Source organism: Neovison vison, chromosome X (assembly GCF_020171115.1).
Source record: "Neovison vison isolate M4711 chromosome X, ASM_NN_V1, whole genome shotgun sequence".
NCBI classification, from domain to species: domain Eukaryota; kingdom Metazoa; phylum Chordata; class Mammalia; order Carnivora; family Mustelidae; genus Neogale; species Neogale vison.
The window spans coordinates 69,748,226-69,769,465 of record NC_058105.1 but is presented as its reverse complement, the minus strand read 5'-3'; the positions used below and the strand labels follow the sequence as shown (position 1 = coordinate 69,769,465).

Below are 21,240 nucleotides of genomic sequence, written 5' to 3'. Positions count from 1 at the left end.
TTCTAACACATATATATGCACAGGATGATAGAGACAGAGAATCATCACTTTAAAACCCCATTAGTAATAATGGATTCACCAATGGAAGATAAAACTGGGTCAAGACTATCATAGAAAGGATATGGAGAAACCTACCAGATACCTCTTTAACCAAATTGAAAGACATTCTGCATTATAATTGACCTTTCTTTTTCAAAACTGTGTTGAAAACTGTCATGAAAGGTTCACAAAAGCCTGGGGAACTGTTCTAGATTAAAAGGCATTAAGGAGATATGATAACCAAATGCCAATGTGTGATTTTTGATTGGATCTCAGAATGGGGAAAAAAAGCTATGGAAAAAATATTGGGAAAATTGGCTAACTGTGAATGTGGACTCTAGATTAGGTAATAAGAGTAATTTATCAATATTAAATTTTGTGAGTATGATGATTATATTGTAGCTATATGTGAAAATATCCTTGTCCTCATAAGACAAACTGAAGTGTTTAGAGTTGAATAGTCATGATGCTTCTGGCTAAATCTCATACTTCAGCAATTAAAGTGTATGCATGTGTGTATGTGTATGTGTGTACATTTACACATATGTATCTGTGAGAGGGGGGAGAGTAGAGAAGGGAAGGGAGGGAGGAGTAAGAGGAGAGTAAGGAAGAGGAGGGAGAGAATGCACAAGTGAGACAGATGTTAACAACACGTAAATCCTGAGGAAGGGTATATGGTGTTCAATAACCATTCTTGCACATGTCTGCAAGTTTGAAATTTTTCAAACTAAAAACTTAGAGAAAAGAAAAGCAGCCAGAGTTGAATAGTTCAGTAACTTTTTTGCTTTTGAAAGAAATTTTCCAGTCCACTGATTTATGAGGTTTGGGCAAAAAACAGGGTGTGAAATATTCTAAGCCTTCTCTATAACATTAAATTCCTTGATTTGATCTATCAAAAATGAGTTCTTCTAAACTCATTGGATGGGGCTATACTGCACAACTGATGAATAGCTGAACACTGCATCTGAAACTACTGATATACTATGTATTGGCTAATTGAATTTAAAAAAATTTAAAAAGACACAGAGAGAGGCACCACAAGTCTACCATTACTATATCCAGCTTCCAAATTTCATTTCATTTCACTGAAAGGTGTGTAAAGGTTACTTACCTTGCTCCACCAAAGTAGCCATCTTGCATTTTTCGGAGTGCCGCTAGAATACTTGAATTCAAGCTGGTTCCATCTTCATCTTGAAATGAAGAGAATTTTATTTTTAAATTATGTTATGTTAATCTCCATATAGTAGTACATCATTAGTTTTTGATGTCGTGTTCCATGAATCACTGTTTGCAAATAACACCTAATGCTCCATGTGAAATGAAGAGAATTTTAGAACAATTTTTTTTGCGGTTTTAACTTTGAAATACGGGGAATATTTCAATTATTTCAAACCAACATTCTGGTAGTAATGGCACAGATAAGATGCTCCTCATTGTGTACCTTGTATTTCAACAATTGATCTGAGAGCTAACAACATGGTAGAATGGGCAATTCTACCCATTGGGGCATTCTACCCATGGTGAGGGCGATTACCAACAGAGTACCTCAAAGACTACTTAGCACAGTGCCTGATGGCAGAATACTTAATGGTTACTGAAAGTTGACAATAATAACAACAACAATAGCCATTTGTTTAATGTTAGGTGCCAAGCCCTGTGTTAAACATTTTATATATTATCTCATGTAAACAGACTTGGTTTGTGTATGTGTGTATGTGTGTAGGCATACAAAATAAAGAAGGCTAACAATTACCTGACTTTATGTGCAGGGGATCATACAATACTTACTCTTTTGTGATCCATTTTTTTTCTAACTTATCCTTTGTAAAAACTAAAAAAAATTCCATAGCAGACATTTAGACTGTTTTTGTATTATAAGCAACACTGTGATGAAGATCACTATACTTAAATCTTTATGCACCTATTCTGTAATTTCCTTAGGATACATTCTCATAAGTAAAACTGTTAGGACAAAGGGAACACTAAAGATTGTATAGAGACTGTCAAAATTGCCCACTAAAAAAGTTGTGCCAGTTATATTTCCACCATCGGTATAGAAAGCAGCTGTTTTCCCATATCTTTAATAATGATCTTTTAAATCTTTGTTTACCTGATACTTAAAAGATACTGTTTTTATTTTTTTATTTTATTACTAGTAAGATTGAGCATGTTTTCATGTATATACTGGCTATCTGTATTTCTTTTATGCTTTGCCTGTTCATGTCATGTTCCCTTGCTTCTATTGTTTATCTTTTTGTTAATTGACTTTCAGAGGCTCTTTATGTTTTGTGAATATTACCATTTTCTCTGGCATATGTATGGAAAATGCCTACTTTGTTATTTGCCTTTCAACCTCAAACACAGTTCATTTTTGTATAAAAGATTTATTTAAATTTTCATGTTTTGGGGGAATTTGCCAATTTTTTCCTTTTTTGTGTCTTGCAAAGCATAGTTTTCTTTAGCTCAAGATCACAAAAACATTCTCCCATATTTCCTTGTAATACTTTCAAAGGTTTATTTATTTATTTTTGCTTAGATTTTTAATCTATCTAGAATTTAATTTTGCATAAAATGTAAAGTAGCAGGCCTTAATGGATTATTTTCGCAAATATATTTATTTATATATTTTTTCTCATGCTTTTATTTAGATTCCAGTTAGTTAACATACAGTGTAATATTAATTTCAGGTATAGAATTTAGTGATTCAACACTTCCATACAATACCCAGTGCTCATAATGACAAGTGCCCTCCTTAATCCCTGTCACCTGGGTTAAATAAACCCAGCCCCCCACATCCCTCTGGTAACCATCAGTGTGTTCGCTACAGTTAAGAGTCTATTTCTTGGATTGCTTCTCTCTCTCTCTTTTTCTCCCCTATGCTTGCTTGTTTTGTTTCTTATATTCCACATATGAGAGAAAAATAATATGGTATTTCTTTCTCTGACTTATTTCACATAACATTATATCCTCTAGCACCAACCATGTCTTTGCAAATGCCAAGATTTCATTCTTTTTGATGACTGAGTAATATTCCTCTATCTATCTATCTATCTATCCATACCTACTACAACTTTTTTATCCGTTCATCAGCAGATAGATATTTGGGCTCTTTCCCTAATTTGGCTATTATTGATAATGTTCTTTGGCCTCTATCTGGATTGTAAGCTTTATCATTAATTTAATTAGAGTGGCTGTCTTCTCTCATCATTTTTAATTTTTAAAAAATCTGATTATTCTTGTACATTTTCTCTTTCATATGAAATTTAGATTCAGTTTGTTCATAAAAATTTGAGTTCTTATTTTGATTTGGAATTGCACTGAATTGATAGATTAATAAGAATTGACATCCTCTCAATATTAACTGTTTCCATCTAGCAACATGGTATGTCTCTCTAGCAATTAAAATCTCCTTTAATGCTCTTCATTAGTTTCATAATTTTTCTCATGATTCTATGCATGTCTCTTATTAAGCTTATTCTTATATGATTTACTTTTCTAGAAAAGTTGTTAATTTAATCTGGATTTACAAAATTAAATTAAATTATTCTCTTATAATTTTATGATTTTTATAACTATTTTTCTATTTATTTGAAAAAATTGGTACACTTTGGAAATTTAGCGGCACAAGGTATATTAGCATAGCTTGAAGGACATTATACAGTTTTTTTAAAAAAGGAAATAGGGCAATGTCCAAGATGCAGAGGAGTTGGTGATCTTAGTCTTATCTGGTCCCAGGAATTCATCTAGACAGCTATCAAATCATTCTGAACACCTTGAATTCAACCAGAGATCTAAGAAAAGAATAGCTGCAACTCTACAAATAGAAAAGTGACTACTTCTCTGCAGGAATGACAAGACAAAAAAACTCACCTTGGAAAAGAGAACAAAAGTCAGTACTGACTGCCAGAGGCCTAATCAGTATGGACATAAATAAGATGTTGGAACTAGAGTTCAGAGTAATTATAAAGATACTAGCTGGGCTTGAAAAAAGTATAGAAGACACTAGAGAATTCTTTTCTGGAGAAAAAGGAGGAATTAAAATCTAATCAAATTGAAATAAAAAAAGGCTATTAAAGAGATGCAATAAAAAATGGAGTCTCTAACTGCTAGGATGAGACAGAAGAGAGAATTAGTAATATAGAAAAAATGATGGACAATAAGTAATCTGAGAAGAAGAGAGAGAAACAACTACTGGATCATAAGGGGAGAATCTGAGAGACAAGTGATACCATAAAGTGAAACAATATTAGAATAATTGGGATCCCAGAAGAAGAGGCAAGAGAGAGAGAGAAAGGCAGAAGGTACACTGGAGCACATTACAGCAGAGAATTTCCCTAATCTGGGGAAGGGAACAGGCATTCAAGTCCAGGAGGTGCAGAGAAACCCCCTCAAAATCAATAGAAATAGGTGAACACCCCGACATATAATTGTGAAACTTGCAAATCTCAAGAGACAAAGAGAAAATCCTGAAAGCAGCTTGGGACAAGGGGTATGTAAGCCACAATGGTAGAAACATTAGATTGGCAGCAGATGTATGCATAGAGACCTGGCAGGCCAGAAAGGACTTGCATGATATATTCAGGGTGTTAAATGAGAAAAATATGCAGCCAAGAATACTTTATCCAGCTAGGATGTCATTTAAAATAGAAGGAGAGATAAAAAGCTTCCAGGACAAACAAAAAACTATAAGAATTTGTGATCACTAAACCAGCCCTGCAAGAAATATTAAAAGGGATCCTTTATGCAAAGAGAGCCCAAAAGTAACACAGACCAGAAAGGAACAGAGACAATATATAGAAACAGTGACTTTACAGGTAATACAATGGCATTAAATTCATATCTTTCAATAGCTACTCTGAATGTAAATGGGCTAAATGCCCCAATCAAAAGACAGAATATCAGATTGGATAAAAAGGCAAAATCCTCCTACAAGAGACTAGTTTTAGATCCAAAGACATCTCCAGGTTGAAAGTGAGGGGCTAGAGAACCATTTATCATGCCAATGGACATCAAAAGAAAGCTGTGGTACAATCAACAACAAGAAATAAAGGGCATCTGAATGGGCAAAGAAGTCAAACTTACTCTCTGCAGATGACATGATACTCTATGTGGAAAACCCAAAAGACTCTACCAAAAAATTGTTAGAACTCATACAGGAATTCAGCAATGTGGCAGGATCAAGATAGAAGAAAGAGAAAAAAAAAAAGATTGAAGAAAGAGAAATTAAGGAATTGATCCCGTTTACATTTGCACCAAAAACCACAAGATACCTAGGAATAAACCTAAACAAAGAGGCAAAGGATCTGTACTCAGAAAACTACAGAACACTCATGAAAGTGAGGAAGACCCAATGAAATGGAAAAACATTCCATGCTTATGGATTTAAAGAACAAATATTATGAAAATGTCTATGCTACCAAGAGCAATCTATATATTCAATGCAATCCCTATCAAAATACCATCAACTTTTTTCACAGGGCTGGAACAAACAATCCTAAAATTTGTATGGAACCAGAAAAGTCCCTGAATAGCCAAAGGAATGTTGAAAAAGAAACCCAAAGCTTGTGGCATCACAATTCTGGACTTCAAGCTCTATTTTAAAGCTATAATCATCAAGACAGTATGGTACTGGCATAAAACAGACACATAGATCAATGGAACAGAATAAAGAGCCCAGAAATGGACCCTCAACTCTACGGTCAACTAATCTTTGACAAAGCAGGGGAGAATATCCAATGGAAAAGAGACAGTCTCTTCAACAAATGGTGTTGGGAAAATTGGACAGCCACATGCAGAAGAATGAAATTGGACCATTTCCTTACACCATACAGAAAAATTAACTCAAAATGGATAAAAAAAACCTCAATGTGAGACAGGAATCCATCAAAATCCTAGAGGAGAACCCAGATAGCAACCTCTGTGGTCTTGGCTGCAGCAACTTCTCACTAGACACATATCCAAAGGCAAGGGAAACAAAGATAAAAATAAACTATTGGGACTTCAAGAGAAAAGTCTTTTGCACAGCAAAGGAAACAGTTAACAAAACCTGAAGACAACTGACAGAACGAGAGAAGATGTTTGCAAATGACTTTACAGATAAAGGGCTAGTATCCAAATTCTATAAAGAACTCGTTAAGCCCAACACCCAAAGGACCAATAATCCAATCAAGAAATGGGCAGAAGATATGAACAGACACTTCTCCAAAGAAGACATCTAAATGGCGAAGAGACACATTAAAAATGCTCAACACCTCACACCCGTCAGAATGGCTAAAATTAACAAGTCAGGAAACAACAGATGTTGGCCAGGATGTGGAAAAAGGGGAACCCTCTTATACCGTTGGTGGGAATGTAAGCTGGTGCAGCCACTCTGGAAAACAGTATGGAGGTTCCTCAAAAAGTTGAAAATAGAGCTACCCGACAATCCATGAAATGTACTCCTAGGTATTTACCCACAAAATACAAATGTAGTGATCTGAAGGGGCACCTGCCCCACAATGTTTATAGAAGCAATGTCCACAATAGCCAGACTATGGAAAGAGCCCAGAGGTCCACTGACAGATGAATGGATAAAGATGTGAGATATATATATATACACACACACAATGGAATATGACTCAAGCTGTTAGAAAGGATGAATACTTACCATTTACACTGATGTGCATGGAACTTGAGGGTATTATGCTGAGCAAAATAAGTCAAGCAGAGAAAGACAATTATCATACAATCTCACTCATATGTGGAATTTAAGAAACAAAACAGACAATCATAGGGGAAGAGAGGAAAAAATAAAACAAGATGAAATTAGAGAGGAGATAAACCATAAGAGACTCTTAACTATAGGAAACAAACTGAGGGCTGCTGGAGGGGAGGAGGGCGGAGGGAGGGATAACTGGGTGATGGACATTAAGGAGGGCATGTGATGTAATGAGCACTAGGTATTAAAAAAGACTAATGAATCACTGACCACTACCTCTGAAACTAGTAAGATATGTTAATTAACTGAATTTAAATAAAAAATTTAAAAAAAGAAATAAGGAAAAACTCCCATTTGAAACACTGCATTACGTAACTGTACCTGTCCAACCAGACCATTTAGCAATATTAGGTCAATAAACTGCTAATATCCATAAAAAGGCAGCTTTATTACTAAAATGTAAGAATTTAAAAGATTGGTATCTAAAAAAAAAAAGAAATGACAAGAACAAATTGCAATGAAAACACATTTAAAATTAGGGCTTTTCGTTTGGGCCTTCATACTCTTCTCTCCCTCTGCCACATCCTTCTGTATTTCTAGGCCTCATTCCTTGAGGACCCTGTCCACCCACAGGTCTCACACCTCTCTGCCCCAAATGCTAAGTACATATGCTGCTTCCCATCATGGCGCTATTCATGGTGGCTGGTGGAACTCCAGGATTAGCTTCATAACCTATGCCAACCACCACCATCTAGAGGCAGAAATTTCTGGGCTCCCAAATCACAGGGCTTTCCTATGTTCTTTGTTTCTCCACCACCCATTCCCATGTCTCCTTTTCTTACTTAGATCCTTGTAGGCCATCTGGCTATAACTTGCTTCTCCTTAATGTCTCATTTGTTCTTCCACTTCCTATCGACCAGTCTTCATCTCTTTTCCCTTCTATGTCAGTCTTTCTCTTGCTTTTATTGCATTTATTTATTTACATTTCTTGATTGTAAATTTCTTCCATACATCTTAATTCCTCCTGGTGCTCTATAATTACATCTTCAAGTTCACTCTATCATCTCTTTTTTTTTTTTTAGATTTTATTTATTTATTTGACAGAGAGAGGTCACAAGTAGGCAGAGAGGCAGGCAGAGAGAGAGGAGGAAGCAGGCTCCCTGCTGAGCAGAGAGCCTGATGCGAGACTCGATCCCAGGACCCTGAGATCATAACCTGAGCCGAACGCAGCGGCTCAACCCACTGAGCCACCCAGGCGCCCCCACTCTATCATCTCTTTTTGGCTACTGAGCTTATTTAGTGAGTTTTTCATTTTAGTTATTGTCATTTTCAGTTCTAAACCTTTCCTTTGATTCTTTCTATCTTCAATTTCTTTGCTGAGGATTTCTATTTCTTTGTTGAGACTACCCACTTTCAAGTTTCAAGAGGAATGCAGTCATAATTTCTTGTTAAGCTATTTCTATGATGACTCCTTAAAATCTTTGTCACAGTTCCAACAACTATTATTTTGGTTTTGGTGTTTGCTGATCAATTTTTCTCATTGAAGTTAAGATTTTCTTGGATATAGGTATAAAAGTGATTTCTACTGTATTCTGGAAATATGGGGTATCATCTTATGAGACTTTGAATCTTCTGACTCAGCAGGTCTCTTCTGATACTGTGCAGCAGGGAAGGGAGCACTGCCTTGTTACTGACAGTGGGTGTGGAAGGAGGTTCCTCTATTGTTGGGCAAGGATGAAAGTCTAAGCTGCCCACTAGCACTTCTCAGACACTACCCCTAAGGAAGAAGAGGGGTGCTTCTTCACAGCTCTGTGAAGGTAGAAGTTTAGGGTCTCTTTTGGGGACTCAGTCTTTAGTTATAGAAGTGGGGTGGGGCTGCAGTATTTTTCTATGGTTTTGACTAGAGGAGGACAGTTACTGTCTGAAAGTTTTCGTCTGGCTAGGTTGCCCCTCTCCTGTTACTTTGGCTAGAAAAGAAAGGTTTTTCTTGGGCCTTTTAAAACCTGCACCATTTGGATTTCTGGGATAAAAATTTCTCCAGCATCCAGTCCAGAATATATGAGACAGAAATACTCACTGTTTTGTCATTTCTCAGGTGCAAAGTCCCTAGTCAGTCTCCCTTCTTTTTTCGGACTTTCAGAGTTTTCTTACATTTGTTTTATAGATAATGTCCTGGGTTTTTAACTGTACTTAGCAGGAGAGATAGGGCGAAGTGAGTCTACTACATTTTGTCTAAAAACTGGAACTCCTTTTTTTGCCCCAAAGTGTTTACAGATATGAAAGTTTCCAAAGATGACTCCAGTCAAATCTCTTAAGTTTTGAGAAGTATTATTTTTTATTTTAAAACACTAATTTCATATTTGATGTCCTCTTTAAGAATCATTTGTAAAAAAAATTAATTGGAAGGGGAGGTGAACCATGAGAGACTATGGACTCTGAAAAACAGTCTGAGGGGTTTGAAGTGGCGGGGGGTGGGAGGTTGGGGTACCAGGTGGTGGGTATTATAGAGGGCACGGCTTGCATGGAGCACTGGGTGTGGTGAAAAAATAATGAATAATGTTTTTCTGAAAATAAATAAATTGGAAAAAATATATATAAACAAAAAAAATACTATAGAAATACTATTCAAAAGCTAAAACAAAAATAAATTAATTTCTTCATGGTCATATTTTTCAAAATTACTCTTGTGTTAGTTTTATGCCTGTCTGGCAATATCATCTATATGATTTCTTCTTTTTAAAAAATAAACATCCTTTGTGTATTCTTTTTGGATATGGTTTTATATATACCCATAAATACAAAAATCAGGCTTGTTAACCCTCTATATCTTTAATTATTTTTTTTACAATTGATCTGTGACATTCTGATATAAATATGTTATGGTTTCCCACTATGACTGAACAATGGTTTTATCATATTGTCTTTAAGTTTTCCTAAATATCTGCTTTATACACTTCATTGATATTGTATAAATAAAAGTTTAAAACTATTATATCATCTTGCTATACTGTAACTCCCTTTATGAGTATAGTTGGTGCACAATGTTACATTAGTGTCATGTGTACAACTCAGTGATTTGACAAGTTTATACATTATGCTATGTTCACCCCAAGTGTACTTACCATCTGTCCCATTACATTGCTATTGCAATATCATTGTCTGTACCCCTTATGCTGTACCTTTGATTCCCATGACTTATTCATTCCATAACTGGGAACCTATATTTCCTTCTCCCTTTCACCCATTTTGTCCAATCCCCCAATCCCCTCCCTTCTGGCAACCATCAGTTTTTAATCAGTATTTACAGATCTGATTCTGCTTTTTGTCTCTGTAACTCTTATCAATATAAAATATCCTTCCTGTCCCTTTTACTGACTTGTGTCTTGAATTATATTTACTGTTTTTAATAGTGTTGTCACCAATGCTTTCTTTTTGTTAGCATTTACATGATTTATCTTTACACAGTCCTTTATTTTCTGTTTTTCCCGTATAACCTTAGGGATATCTTTTGTAAGTAGCATCTAGGTAGATTTTGGTCTTATATGTATTTTGGAAATATTTATCATGATAATTTAACTAATTCACATTTAAAAAAAAGATTTTATTTATTTATTTGAGAGAGAGAGAGATCACAAGCAGGCAGAGAGGCCGGCAGAGAAAGGGGGAAGCAGGCTCACTGCTGAGCAGAGAGCCTGATGATGTGATGATGATGTGGGGCTCAATCCCAGGGCCCTGAGATCATGACCTGAGCTGAAGGCAGAGGCTTAATCCACTGAGCCACCCAGGCCCCCCTAACTAATTCATTTTAATGTGATCACTAGCATATTCATTCTCATTTCACCAGCACAAAATTGTCACTGACAAAAACACAGAGCTGTTGGTAATGTAGGCTTTGGGGACCGACAGACCTGGTTAGAGGCCTGACTGTTATAAGCTTTGTGACTCTATAAAATGGGGCTATTAATACTACCTACCTGAATATAATTGTTGTAGAGATTTCAAAATGATGCATTGAAAGCACTTAGCTCAGTGCCTAGCACAAAGAAAATGATAAAGAAATATTGTAGTTACTACTGCTATTATAACTGCTGTTTTTGTTGTGTGACCAAGTACCAAGTATCAAAACTTTGTGATTTAAATCTATATCTTTAGTTTTATTTTTCTTCCCAAGCTATGGTTGTGTATCTCACCCTACTTGTTAGATATTTCAAGTTTGAAATGTCTTTGTCACCATAAATTCCATTTGTCCCTTTACAACTGGCATCTTCCTATAGAATTTCTCTGCTTCTATCAATGGCAGCATTATTGACCTAGTCTCTAAATCTTCACATCACCTTGATTCATATCCCGTGTCTAGTTAGCCAATGTTTGACTTGCAGGTGTTGTCTAAAATGACTCCCGTATTTTTTCTTTCCCACTCTATTGTTATTACCACCAATCCAATGTATCTTCTCATCATCTCAAACCTAGATTATTTTCTCTGATATCAAATTCTCCTCACTACAATGTATACTGTCATCAAATCGATATTCTGTAAATACCACTTTCATCATGTCACTCCTTGCTCAAAAACTTTTGATAATTTCAGACTTCTGAGAAAATCTCATTAGATACCTCAGCTTACTTTCAATGCCTTCACAATCTGACCTCATCTCATCCAATTTTGTTGATAATTATACTCCAACATGCAAAGCCACTCTGTGCAGGCTGGCCTCTCCACTGTGCACTCACAAGTCAAGCTCATCCCTGTCTTTAGGTATCATTCATGGTATTTTCCCCTTACCTAAAGTGCCTTTCCTTCTTCGTCCTCCGTATGAATTCTACCCATCCCCAGAAGCCTTGATAAGTCCCACCTCAATCAAGAAATTCTCTTTAACAGTGTGATCAGTTCCTGATTAAAACGCTTCAAAGTATAGGGATAGAGGGAACATTCCTGAACCTCATCAAATCTATCTATGAAAGACCCACAGCAAATATCATCCTCAATGGGAAAAAGCTTGCAGCCTTCCCATTGAGAACAGGAACAAGACAAGGATGCCCACTTTCACCACTCTTGTTCAACATAGTATTAGAAGTCTTAGCAACAGCAATCAGACAACAGAGAGAAATAAAAGGTATCCAAATTGGTAATGAAGAAGTCAAACTCTCTCTCTTTGCAGATGACATGATTCTTTATATGGAAAACCCAAAAGACTCCACCCCCAAACTACTAGAACTCATACAGCAATTCAGCAACATGGCAGGATACAAAGTCAATGTGCAGAAATCAGTGGCTTTCTTATACACTAACAATGAAAATACAGAAAGGGAAATTAGAGAATCGATTCCATTTACTATAGCACCAAGAACCATAAGATACCTGGGAATAAACCTAACTAAAGAGGTAAAGGATCTGTACTTGAGGAACTACAGAACACTCATGAAAGAAATTGAAGAAGACACAAATAGATGGAAGACCATTCCATGCTCTTGGATCGGAAGAATAAACATTGTTAAAATGTCTATACTGCCTAGAGCAATCTATACTTTTAATGCCATTCCGATAAAAATTCCACCGGCATTCTTCAAAGAGCTGGAGCAAATAATCCTAAAATTTGTATGGAATCAGAAGAGACCCCGAATCGCTAAGGAAATGTTGAAAAACAAAAATAAAGCTGGCGGCATCACCTTACCTGATTTCAAGCTTTATTACAAAGCTGTGATCACCAAGACAGCATGGTACTGGCATAAAAACAGACACATCGACCAGTGGAACAGAGTAGAGAGCCCAGATATGGACCCTCAACTCTATGGTCAATTAATGTTTGACAAAGCAGGAAAAAATATACAGTGGAAAAAAGACAGTCTCTTCAATAAATGGTGCTGGGAAAACTGGACAGCTATATGTAGAAGAATGAAACTCGACCATTCTCTTACACCGTACACAAAGATAAACTCAAAATGGATAAAAGACCTCAACATGAGACAGGAATCCATCAGAATCCTAGAGGAAAACATAGGCAGTAATCTCTCTGATATCAGCCACAGCAACTTCTTTCAAGATACGTCTCCAAAGGCAAAGGAAACAAAAGCGAAAATAAACTTCTGGGACTTCATCAAAATCAAAAGCTTCTGCACAGCAAAGGAAACAGTTAAAAAAACAAAGAGGCAACGCACGGAATGGGAGAAGATATTTGCAAATGACAGTACAGACAAAAGGTTGATATCCAGGATCTATAATGAACTCCTCAAACTCAACCCACACGAAACAGACAAACACATCACAAAATGGGCAGAAGATATGAACAGACACTTCTCCAATCAAGACATACAAATGGCTATCAGACACATGAAAAAATGCTCATCATCATTAGCCCTCAAGGAGATTCAAATTAAAACCACATTGAGATATCACCTTACACCAGTTAGAATGGCCAAAATTAACAAAACAGGAAACAACATGTGTTGGAGAGGATGTGGAGAAAGGGGAACCCTCTTACACTGTTGGTGGGAATGCCAGTTGGTGCAGCCTCTTTGGAGAACAGTGTGGAGATTCCTCAAGAAATTAAAAATAGAGCTTCCCTATGACCCTGCAATTGCACTCCTGGGTATTTACCCCAAAGATACAGATGTCGTGAAAAGAAGGGCCATCTGTACCCCAATGTTTATAGCAGCAATGGCCACAGTCGCCAAACTATGGAAAGAACCAAGATGCCCTTCAACGGATGAATGGATAAGGAAGATGTGGTCCATATACACTATGGAGTATTATGCCTCCATCAGAAAGGATGAATACCCAACTTTTGTAGCAACATGGACGGGACTGGAAGAGATTATGCTGAGTGAAATAAGTCAAGCAGAGAGAGTCAATTATCATATGGTTTCACTTATTTGTGGAGCATAACAAATAGCATGGAGGACAAGGGGCGTTAGAGAGGAGTAGGGAATTTGGGTAAATTGGAAGGGGAGGTGAACCATGAGAGACTATGGACTCTGAAAAACAATCTGAGGGGTTTGAAGTGGCAGGGGGGTGGGAGGTTGGGGTACCAGGTGATGGGTATTATAGAGGGCACGGCTTGCATGGAGCACTGGGTGTGGTGAAAAAATAATGAATAATGTTTTTCTGAAAATAAATAAATTGAAAAAAAAAACAATGTGATCACCTTCACTTTAAAATACTAATCTAATGGTTTGACACTTCTTTATAAGCTGTCTTCAATTGTTTTCTATCATTTCTCTGTATCAGCTTTGCCTCTCCAATTAGACTCTATACTTTCTCAAGACAATTCTGGGAATATAGTATTTATTAATGAGAGACTTGTTAATTGGCTTACATAAAGAAGAAAATCAAAAAGAAGAAAGACTACCCTACTTTCTACACTTCTCTGTTTTTGAAGCACTTTAGAGATGTGACCAATATCCCTAACAGTCTGACTGGACATTGAATGATTTATGAGAAGGGATTCTTCTCTAATGAAAAGGCATTCTATGTACTCTGGCAGTACAAACAGGCTTTTGGAAGTGATTGCAAAGACACAGAAAGGAAGCAGAGCTTCAGTATTGGCTCTAGTTCTCCAGGAACTGAGAAAATAATAAATCCTTTCACCTAGTTTCAAATAGGCAATGTCAGGAAGCCCAGCCAATAAGGGAAAGATAAACTGAAGGCCTGTTCACTTCTCCCTGTTAAATTTTACTGCTTCAGTTAGGCAAGCCTTGGAAGGATAAGGCTGGGAACTCATCTATAAAATCTTGATGCTCCACTGGAGTAAGACAAATGGAGAATGTATTATTACTATCTTTAAACTGAATTGCATTAATAACGTTTTGGCAAAATTGACCTAAAAACCGATTAGTCCCCAGGTAGCCCCCAAGTTATTCTGTTACATTTTTTGAATTATAGCCCTCAAACCATCTGGTATATTCGTGTGCACTGGTTCATGTTACATATTTATTTTAAAACATAAGCCCCATGAGAGCAGAAACCTCATCTGCCTTATTCACCCTTTGTATCCCCAGTGCTTAAATAAGTGCCTGGCACAAAATAGGGACTAATATATAACCATTGAAAGAACAAATGATAATGAGTAGCTCTCCAGTGACTCTAAGCATTTGAAGGGCTAACCACATGATTTATTCCAAAAATACGTTTGTTTCTTGCCTCATACAACCTTACCAAGCATGGTATGTGAGACGGGAAAGGTGATGGTGGGTTGGCCTGTCATCCTCCAGCGGCTACAGAGGTAGGAGAGATCTGTTCTAAGCATTTCTACTATCATCTTGTTGTCCAGAGCCAGGTAGAACTGTTGCTGGTCTATAAACTGAGAAAAAGAGGAAAAATGACAGCTCAGAATAATTTGCTCTTACAACTGTCCAGTAATATTTTAAAGTACTCACATATTCACAGGGCTATAGAACATGTCACAGAGGCAACAATATCCTCAACTTTTAGTGCCTCGTTCTTTCCAAAGAATCTGATAGTCCATTGGTACATATAATAGTTTTTGGCATTTTTACAGTGTAGTTTACAAAGTGTTTTCGAGTACAAAATTTTAGCTCATTATATAACAAATGAGTCAGGGCTTATCTTTTAATAGATGAAAATAAGGCCAAGTGACATTAAATAGATTAACAAAGTCACATGGCTAGCAAATAGCAAGGCCAGAAATACGATCTGTAGTCCATTACTCTTCTGTCTATACCTCAGCAGCACAATTTCAGATTTATGATGACAAATGGGGAGCTTCAGCTTTCAGTCCAGAAAATAGTTTCTTCTCCTATGCACACATATAATTTGGCTTATTGATGTAATATGGCTAATAAATATCAGGCCAATAATGTGTATAACCATGGCTAAAACAGTACTGACATATTTGTTTGAATGATTTCCAGGCATGTAAAAAGGGCCCCTGCCCTAAACAAAGAGAACACATAATTCAGTAGCTAAATAAAAAAGATTATATTTTGTTAATAAAGGGCAAATACAGTCTGAATTTTTAACATTTAAAAGGAGTACTTTTGAAAGTACTCCAACATTTATAAAATCCCTAGTCACTGTTTCTGTAACAGTGACTACTATCACCAGGACTACTCTTGGTAGCCATAATCATCTGGCATTATTCGGTGCTACAACTCCAATTCAGTCCAACTCAACAAATATTTATTAAGCAACTTAGTATGGACAAGGCCCCATGAACCTTAATACTTGTTCTAACTCTAATAAATGGTTTATTTCTGTAATGTTTCTGTTTCACTTCCATTCATCTCAATTCATACTAAAGCTCATTCCACCCACCTGTGGAGTAAAGGTGAAGATAGTTTTCCGAATGTCATAGAGTTTTGAAGTTCCAAGAACTCCCATATGCCTGTATGGTCGTCCACTGAGTTTCATTCTACTGTTGCATCCTGAGATTGAATTGAGAAATGCTCAAGATCTTTCTAGGGCACAAATCCAATCAACAAATAGGGGTTTTTTTTGTATTAGGTTTAGACTTTCTGACTGAACAAACTAAGTTCTGTGTCTTAAAGTTAGTGTCCATGTCACATACAAGGCCATACAAACCACTTTCTAAGAGAAAGAGTATGCATTATCTCTGTTCTTAAAGGACTTTATGCTCTTATAAAGAAGTCACACAGTCTTATATATGAGATAAAAGAATGCACATGAAAATTAATAGTTCTATGAATGATAGAATTCTATTACTGATATTTATATGCTGAATTTCCTTAAGTCCCACGAAAACTTGCAAAAGCCATACTATCAAACATTAATGTAAACTATGCTTCAATAAAGCTAAACAAAACCTCATCAACTTAAAGATGGCATACTAAACTGAAAAATGGAAATGATTTTATCTTGATCTCCTTTAATTGCATAGTACTAACATGTTTTAATTCAATGAACAACACATCTTATCCAAATAAGTAAAAGTATTTAATATGATTATGTCTCATAGGAAGTTTTGTGGAAGGAAACTTATACACAGAGTAAAATTCACTTGGCAGAGGAACATTTCTGAAAACTTAAGAAAGGGAATACATGAACTATCAGACAGCTATAAAAGACATAAATTTAATGAAAGTTTAAACAGAATGTGTTCGTGTGTCTAAATATCATGTATGTGTGTATGTATGTACACACACACACACACACACACACACACACACACCTTACTTCCCTGAGTATGTCTTCTTTTTTTATAGTTTAGCATTAGAATCTGAAATTAGAATCTATCTGATAATTAATGTTTATGTTACATGTAGTTGAATTTCTTGTCTTTCAAAAGGCAATTATTACATCAATACCTCTTATAATGAAGAAATACTTCAATTATTCACACTTTTTCCCCTTTTATAACACAGGATATGCTGTATAACATAGGAGAGTACTATACACAAAGAGCTTGTTCTCAAACTCCTTTTCCCCAAAATATATTGAATATCATTTCGTGTTAGTACTGACAGAACTTTATCCCTTTTTAAAAATTGGAACACATTTCTCTTGGGGATTTTATTATTGCCCCTGCTTTATCCTAAGTATGAAACTTATCAAAGATGCACATTTTTAGTGCTGCTTCACTTTTAGGAACAGAGCCAGAGAGCTGTCAATGCTTTGGTCATATTCCAGGATCCACTCTGGAAAGCACACATTTTACCTTAGATTGATATCACAATCAGGTTTATCCACTGCTCCTTCTATTTTGTTCTTTTTTTTTATTGTAGTAAAATATACATAATATTACCATTTTAACCATTTTTATTCTTTTTAAATAAATCTTCTATTTATTTGAGAGAGAGAGAGAGAGAGCGCGCAAGTGAGCATCAGCAGGGGGAGGGGCAAAGGGAGAAGCAGACTCCCCACTGAGCAGAAAGCCTAACACAGGGCTCAGTCCCAGGACCCTGAGATCATGACCTGAGCCCAAGGCAGATGCTTTAACCAACTGAGCCATCCAGGTGTCCCATTTTAATCATTTTTAATAAGTGGCATTAAGTACATTCACAATGTTGTACAACTATCACCACCACCCAACTTTAGAACTTCTCCATCTTCCCAAACGGAAACTGTACCCATTAAACAATAACTCCCCATGCCAGTCCCTGGCAATCACCATTCTTTCTGTATCTATAAATTTGCCTTCTCTTGGTACCTCATATATGTGGAATCATAAATATTTGTCTTTTTGTGACTGGTTTATTCCATTTAGGATAATATCTTCAAGGTTCATCCATTTTGTACTATGTGTCAGAATTTAATTATTTGTCAAGGCTGAAAAATTTTTCATTGTATGTGCATACCATGTTATGTTGATCTTTTCATTCATTACTGGACACTCGAGTATTTTTGGGGGTAATTTCTTATCGTATAATATGCATGAAGTTAAGTATATAAATCTTAAATTTAAAAATTAATGAATTTTTACATAGTAAACACACAACACAAATCAAGATATGGAATTAAAGAGGGAGACAAACCATGAGAGACTCTGGACTCCAGGAACCAAACTGAAATTTACAGAAGGGAGGGGGTGGAGGGATGGGGTAACTGGGTGGTGGGTATTAAAGAGGGCACATGTGGTGATGAGCACTGGGTGTTATATGCAACTGTGAATCATTGAACACTACATCAAAAACTGATGTTGTACTACATGTTGGCTAATTGAACATTAAAAAAAAGGATATGGGGGCACCTGGGTGGCTCAGTGGGTTAAAGCCTCTGCCTTCGGCTCAGGTCATGATCTCAGGGTCCTGGGATCAAGCCCTGCGTGGGGCTCTCTGCTCAGCGGGAAGCCTGCTTCCTTTCCTCTCCCTCTGCCTGCCTCTCTGCCTACTTGTGATCTGTCAAATAAATAAATAAAATCTTAACAAAAAAAAAAGGATATGGAACATGATCAGCACTATGGGAAGCCTCCCTTGTGCCCCTTTCCAGTTATTGACATCCCCCAGCTCCCAAGTTAACCACATTCAAACATCAATCACCATAAATAAGTAGGTACATTTATTAGCTTTATATTAATAAAATCATAAAATTTGTACTTTTTGTATCTGGCTTCTTTCACTCAACATTTTATCTATGAGATTCATTCATATTGGTGTATGTACAACTGATTCATTTGTTTTCATTGCTGTATAATATTCCAGAGTATGAATGTATCATTATTTGTCCATTCACTTGTTGATGGACATTTGAACCCCCCCATATTCTATTATAAATAAAGCTTCTATGAACATTCATGCCTTGCTCCACTGGCTATGCACATCAGTACAATACCAAAAGGAAGTGGTGGTGGTGGGCATTTCAGACATCTTATTGATGTCTGAAATGGGGTTAATGTGAGAAAACTTTTAATATTTTACCACTAAGTGTGATGTTAGGTTTTCAGAATATATCCTTTATTAATAAGATTTAAGGAAGTTTCCTTTGACTCCTATAATATTTTTATATGAATGGCTATTAAAATTTACCAATTTTTTGCATCTATTGAAATGCTCACATTTTTTCTCCATTATTCTCTCTTTGTGTTGGGATATATTGATTGATTTATAAATGTTAAAACACCCATGCATACATTTAGTTGAAAATGATCTCTAAATCCCCATCTTCTCATTTCTCCTTTAATCCATGCATTATTCGTAAGTAGTTTTTCTCTTTTTGGGGGCTATGTATATTTTGAGGTTATGCTATTATATAAATAAAAATTAAAGATTAAGGTAGCTCCTGTTAAATTGACCCTTTACTACCATAAAATGTTTTTCATTGTTTCTACTAATATTTCTTGCCTTTTGTATACTTTGACATTAGCATAGTTACATCAGCTTCAGTTTGTTTACTATTTGCATGGAATATTGTTTTATATCCTTTTCTTTTTTTTTACAGATTTTATTTATTTATTTGACAGACAGAGACCATAAGTAGGCAGAGTGGCAGGCGGAGGGGGTGGGGAGCAGGCTCCCCAACAAGTAGAGAGCCCAATGCAGGGCTTGATCCCAGGACTCTGGGATCATGACCTGAGCCGAAGGCAGAGGCTTAACCCACTAGCCACCCAGGTGCCCCAATATCCTTTTTTTTTTTTTAAGAGCATTCTATCTTTTATTTTTTTTTATTTTTTTTCTTCAATTTATTTATTTTCAGAAAAACATTATTCATTATTTTTTCACCACACCCAGTGCTCCATGCAAGCTGTGCCCTCTATAATACCCACCACCTGGTACCCCAACCTCCCACCACCCCCGCCACTTCAAACCCCTCAGATTGTTTTTCAGAGATTATGCTGAGTGAAATAAGTCAAGCAGAGAGAGTCAATTATCATATGGTTTCACTTATTTGTGGAGCATAACAAATAGCATGGAGGACAAGGGGCGTTGGAGAGGAGTAGGGAATTTGGGTAAATTGGAAGGGGAGGTGAACCATGAGAGACTATGGCCCCAATATCCTTTTATTTTCAATCTGTATCCTTATACTTCTGGTAAGACTCTTTTATGTAGCATAAAGTTGGGTTTTACCTTATAATCCAGTTTGACAAATCTCTTTTAACGAAACATTTAGTCCATTTACATTTAACATAATTGCTGAATGTTTGGGTTTAAATCTTACATTTTTTCATTCTTTTTTTTTCCAATTTATTTATTTTCAGAAAAACATTATTCATTATTTTTTCACCACACCCAGTGCTCCATGCAAGCTGTGCCCTCTATAATACCCACCACCTGGTACCCCAACCTCCCACCCCCCCGCCACTGCAAACCCCTCAGATTGTTTTTCAGAGTCCATAGTCTCTCATGGTTCACCTCCCCTTCCAATTTACCCAAAAGCACATACCCTCCCCAATGTCCATAACCCTACCCCCCTTCTCCCTAGGAGAAGAATCCATGAAACAAGATGGGATAGGGAGGGAGACAAACCATAAGTGACTCTTAATCTCACGAAACATTTTTTCATTCTTTATTTGCATTTTTAAAAAGTTTTATTTTAATTCCAGTTAGCTAACATAGTTATATTAGTTTCAGGTGTGCAATATAATAACTCAATTCCATAAATAACCTGGTGTGCTCATCATGACAAGAACACTCCTCAATTCCTATCATCTAGTTAACCTATCACCCTACCTCCCCTCTGATAACCATCAGTTTCCATTCTGTACTTAAGAGTCCGTTTCTTTCTCTTTTTTGCATTGCTCATTTGTTTCTTAAATTCCACCTAAGTAAAAACATATAGTATTTGTCTTTCTCTGACTGACTTATTTCATGTAGCGTAGTACTCTATCTCTGTCCATGTCATTGCAAAGGGCAAGATTTCATTCATTGTTATGACCAACTAATATTCCATTGCATATATACATATATCACATATTCTTGACCCATTCATCAGTCGATGGACACTCGGACTGTTTCCATACTTTGGTTATTATAGATAATGTTGCTATAGACACTGGGGTACATGTGTCCCTTTCAATTAGTATTTTTAAAAAAAATTTTGGGGGTAAATAACTTGTAGTGTGATTGCTGGGTTACAGGGTAGTTCTATGTTTAAC

At 36.3% G+C, this 21,240-nt stretch overlaps 1 protein-coding gene across 5 annotated transcripts in view; it reads right to left on the bottom strand.

Annotated features, from left to right (window-relative positions):
• PHKA1 (phosphorylase kinase regulatory subunit alpha 1) overlaps positions 1-21,240 on the bottom strand; it is a 142,432-nt gene that overhangs the window by 36,580 nt on the left and 84,612 nt on the right. For all 5 annotated transcript variants that reach the window (XM_044236021.1, XM_044236024.1, XM_044236022.1 and 2 more), the window contains exons 15-17: positions 16,008-16,117; positions 14,889-15,033; positions 1,151-1,229 (exon numbers count right to left, since the gene is read on the bottom strand). In XM_044236021.1, coding sequence (XP_044091956.1) covers positions 1,151-1,229; positions 14,889-15,033; positions 16,008-16,117 — 334 coding nt within the window. The remainder of the gene's footprint in view (positions 1-1,150; positions 1,230-14,888; positions 15,034-16,007; positions 16,118-21,240) is intronic.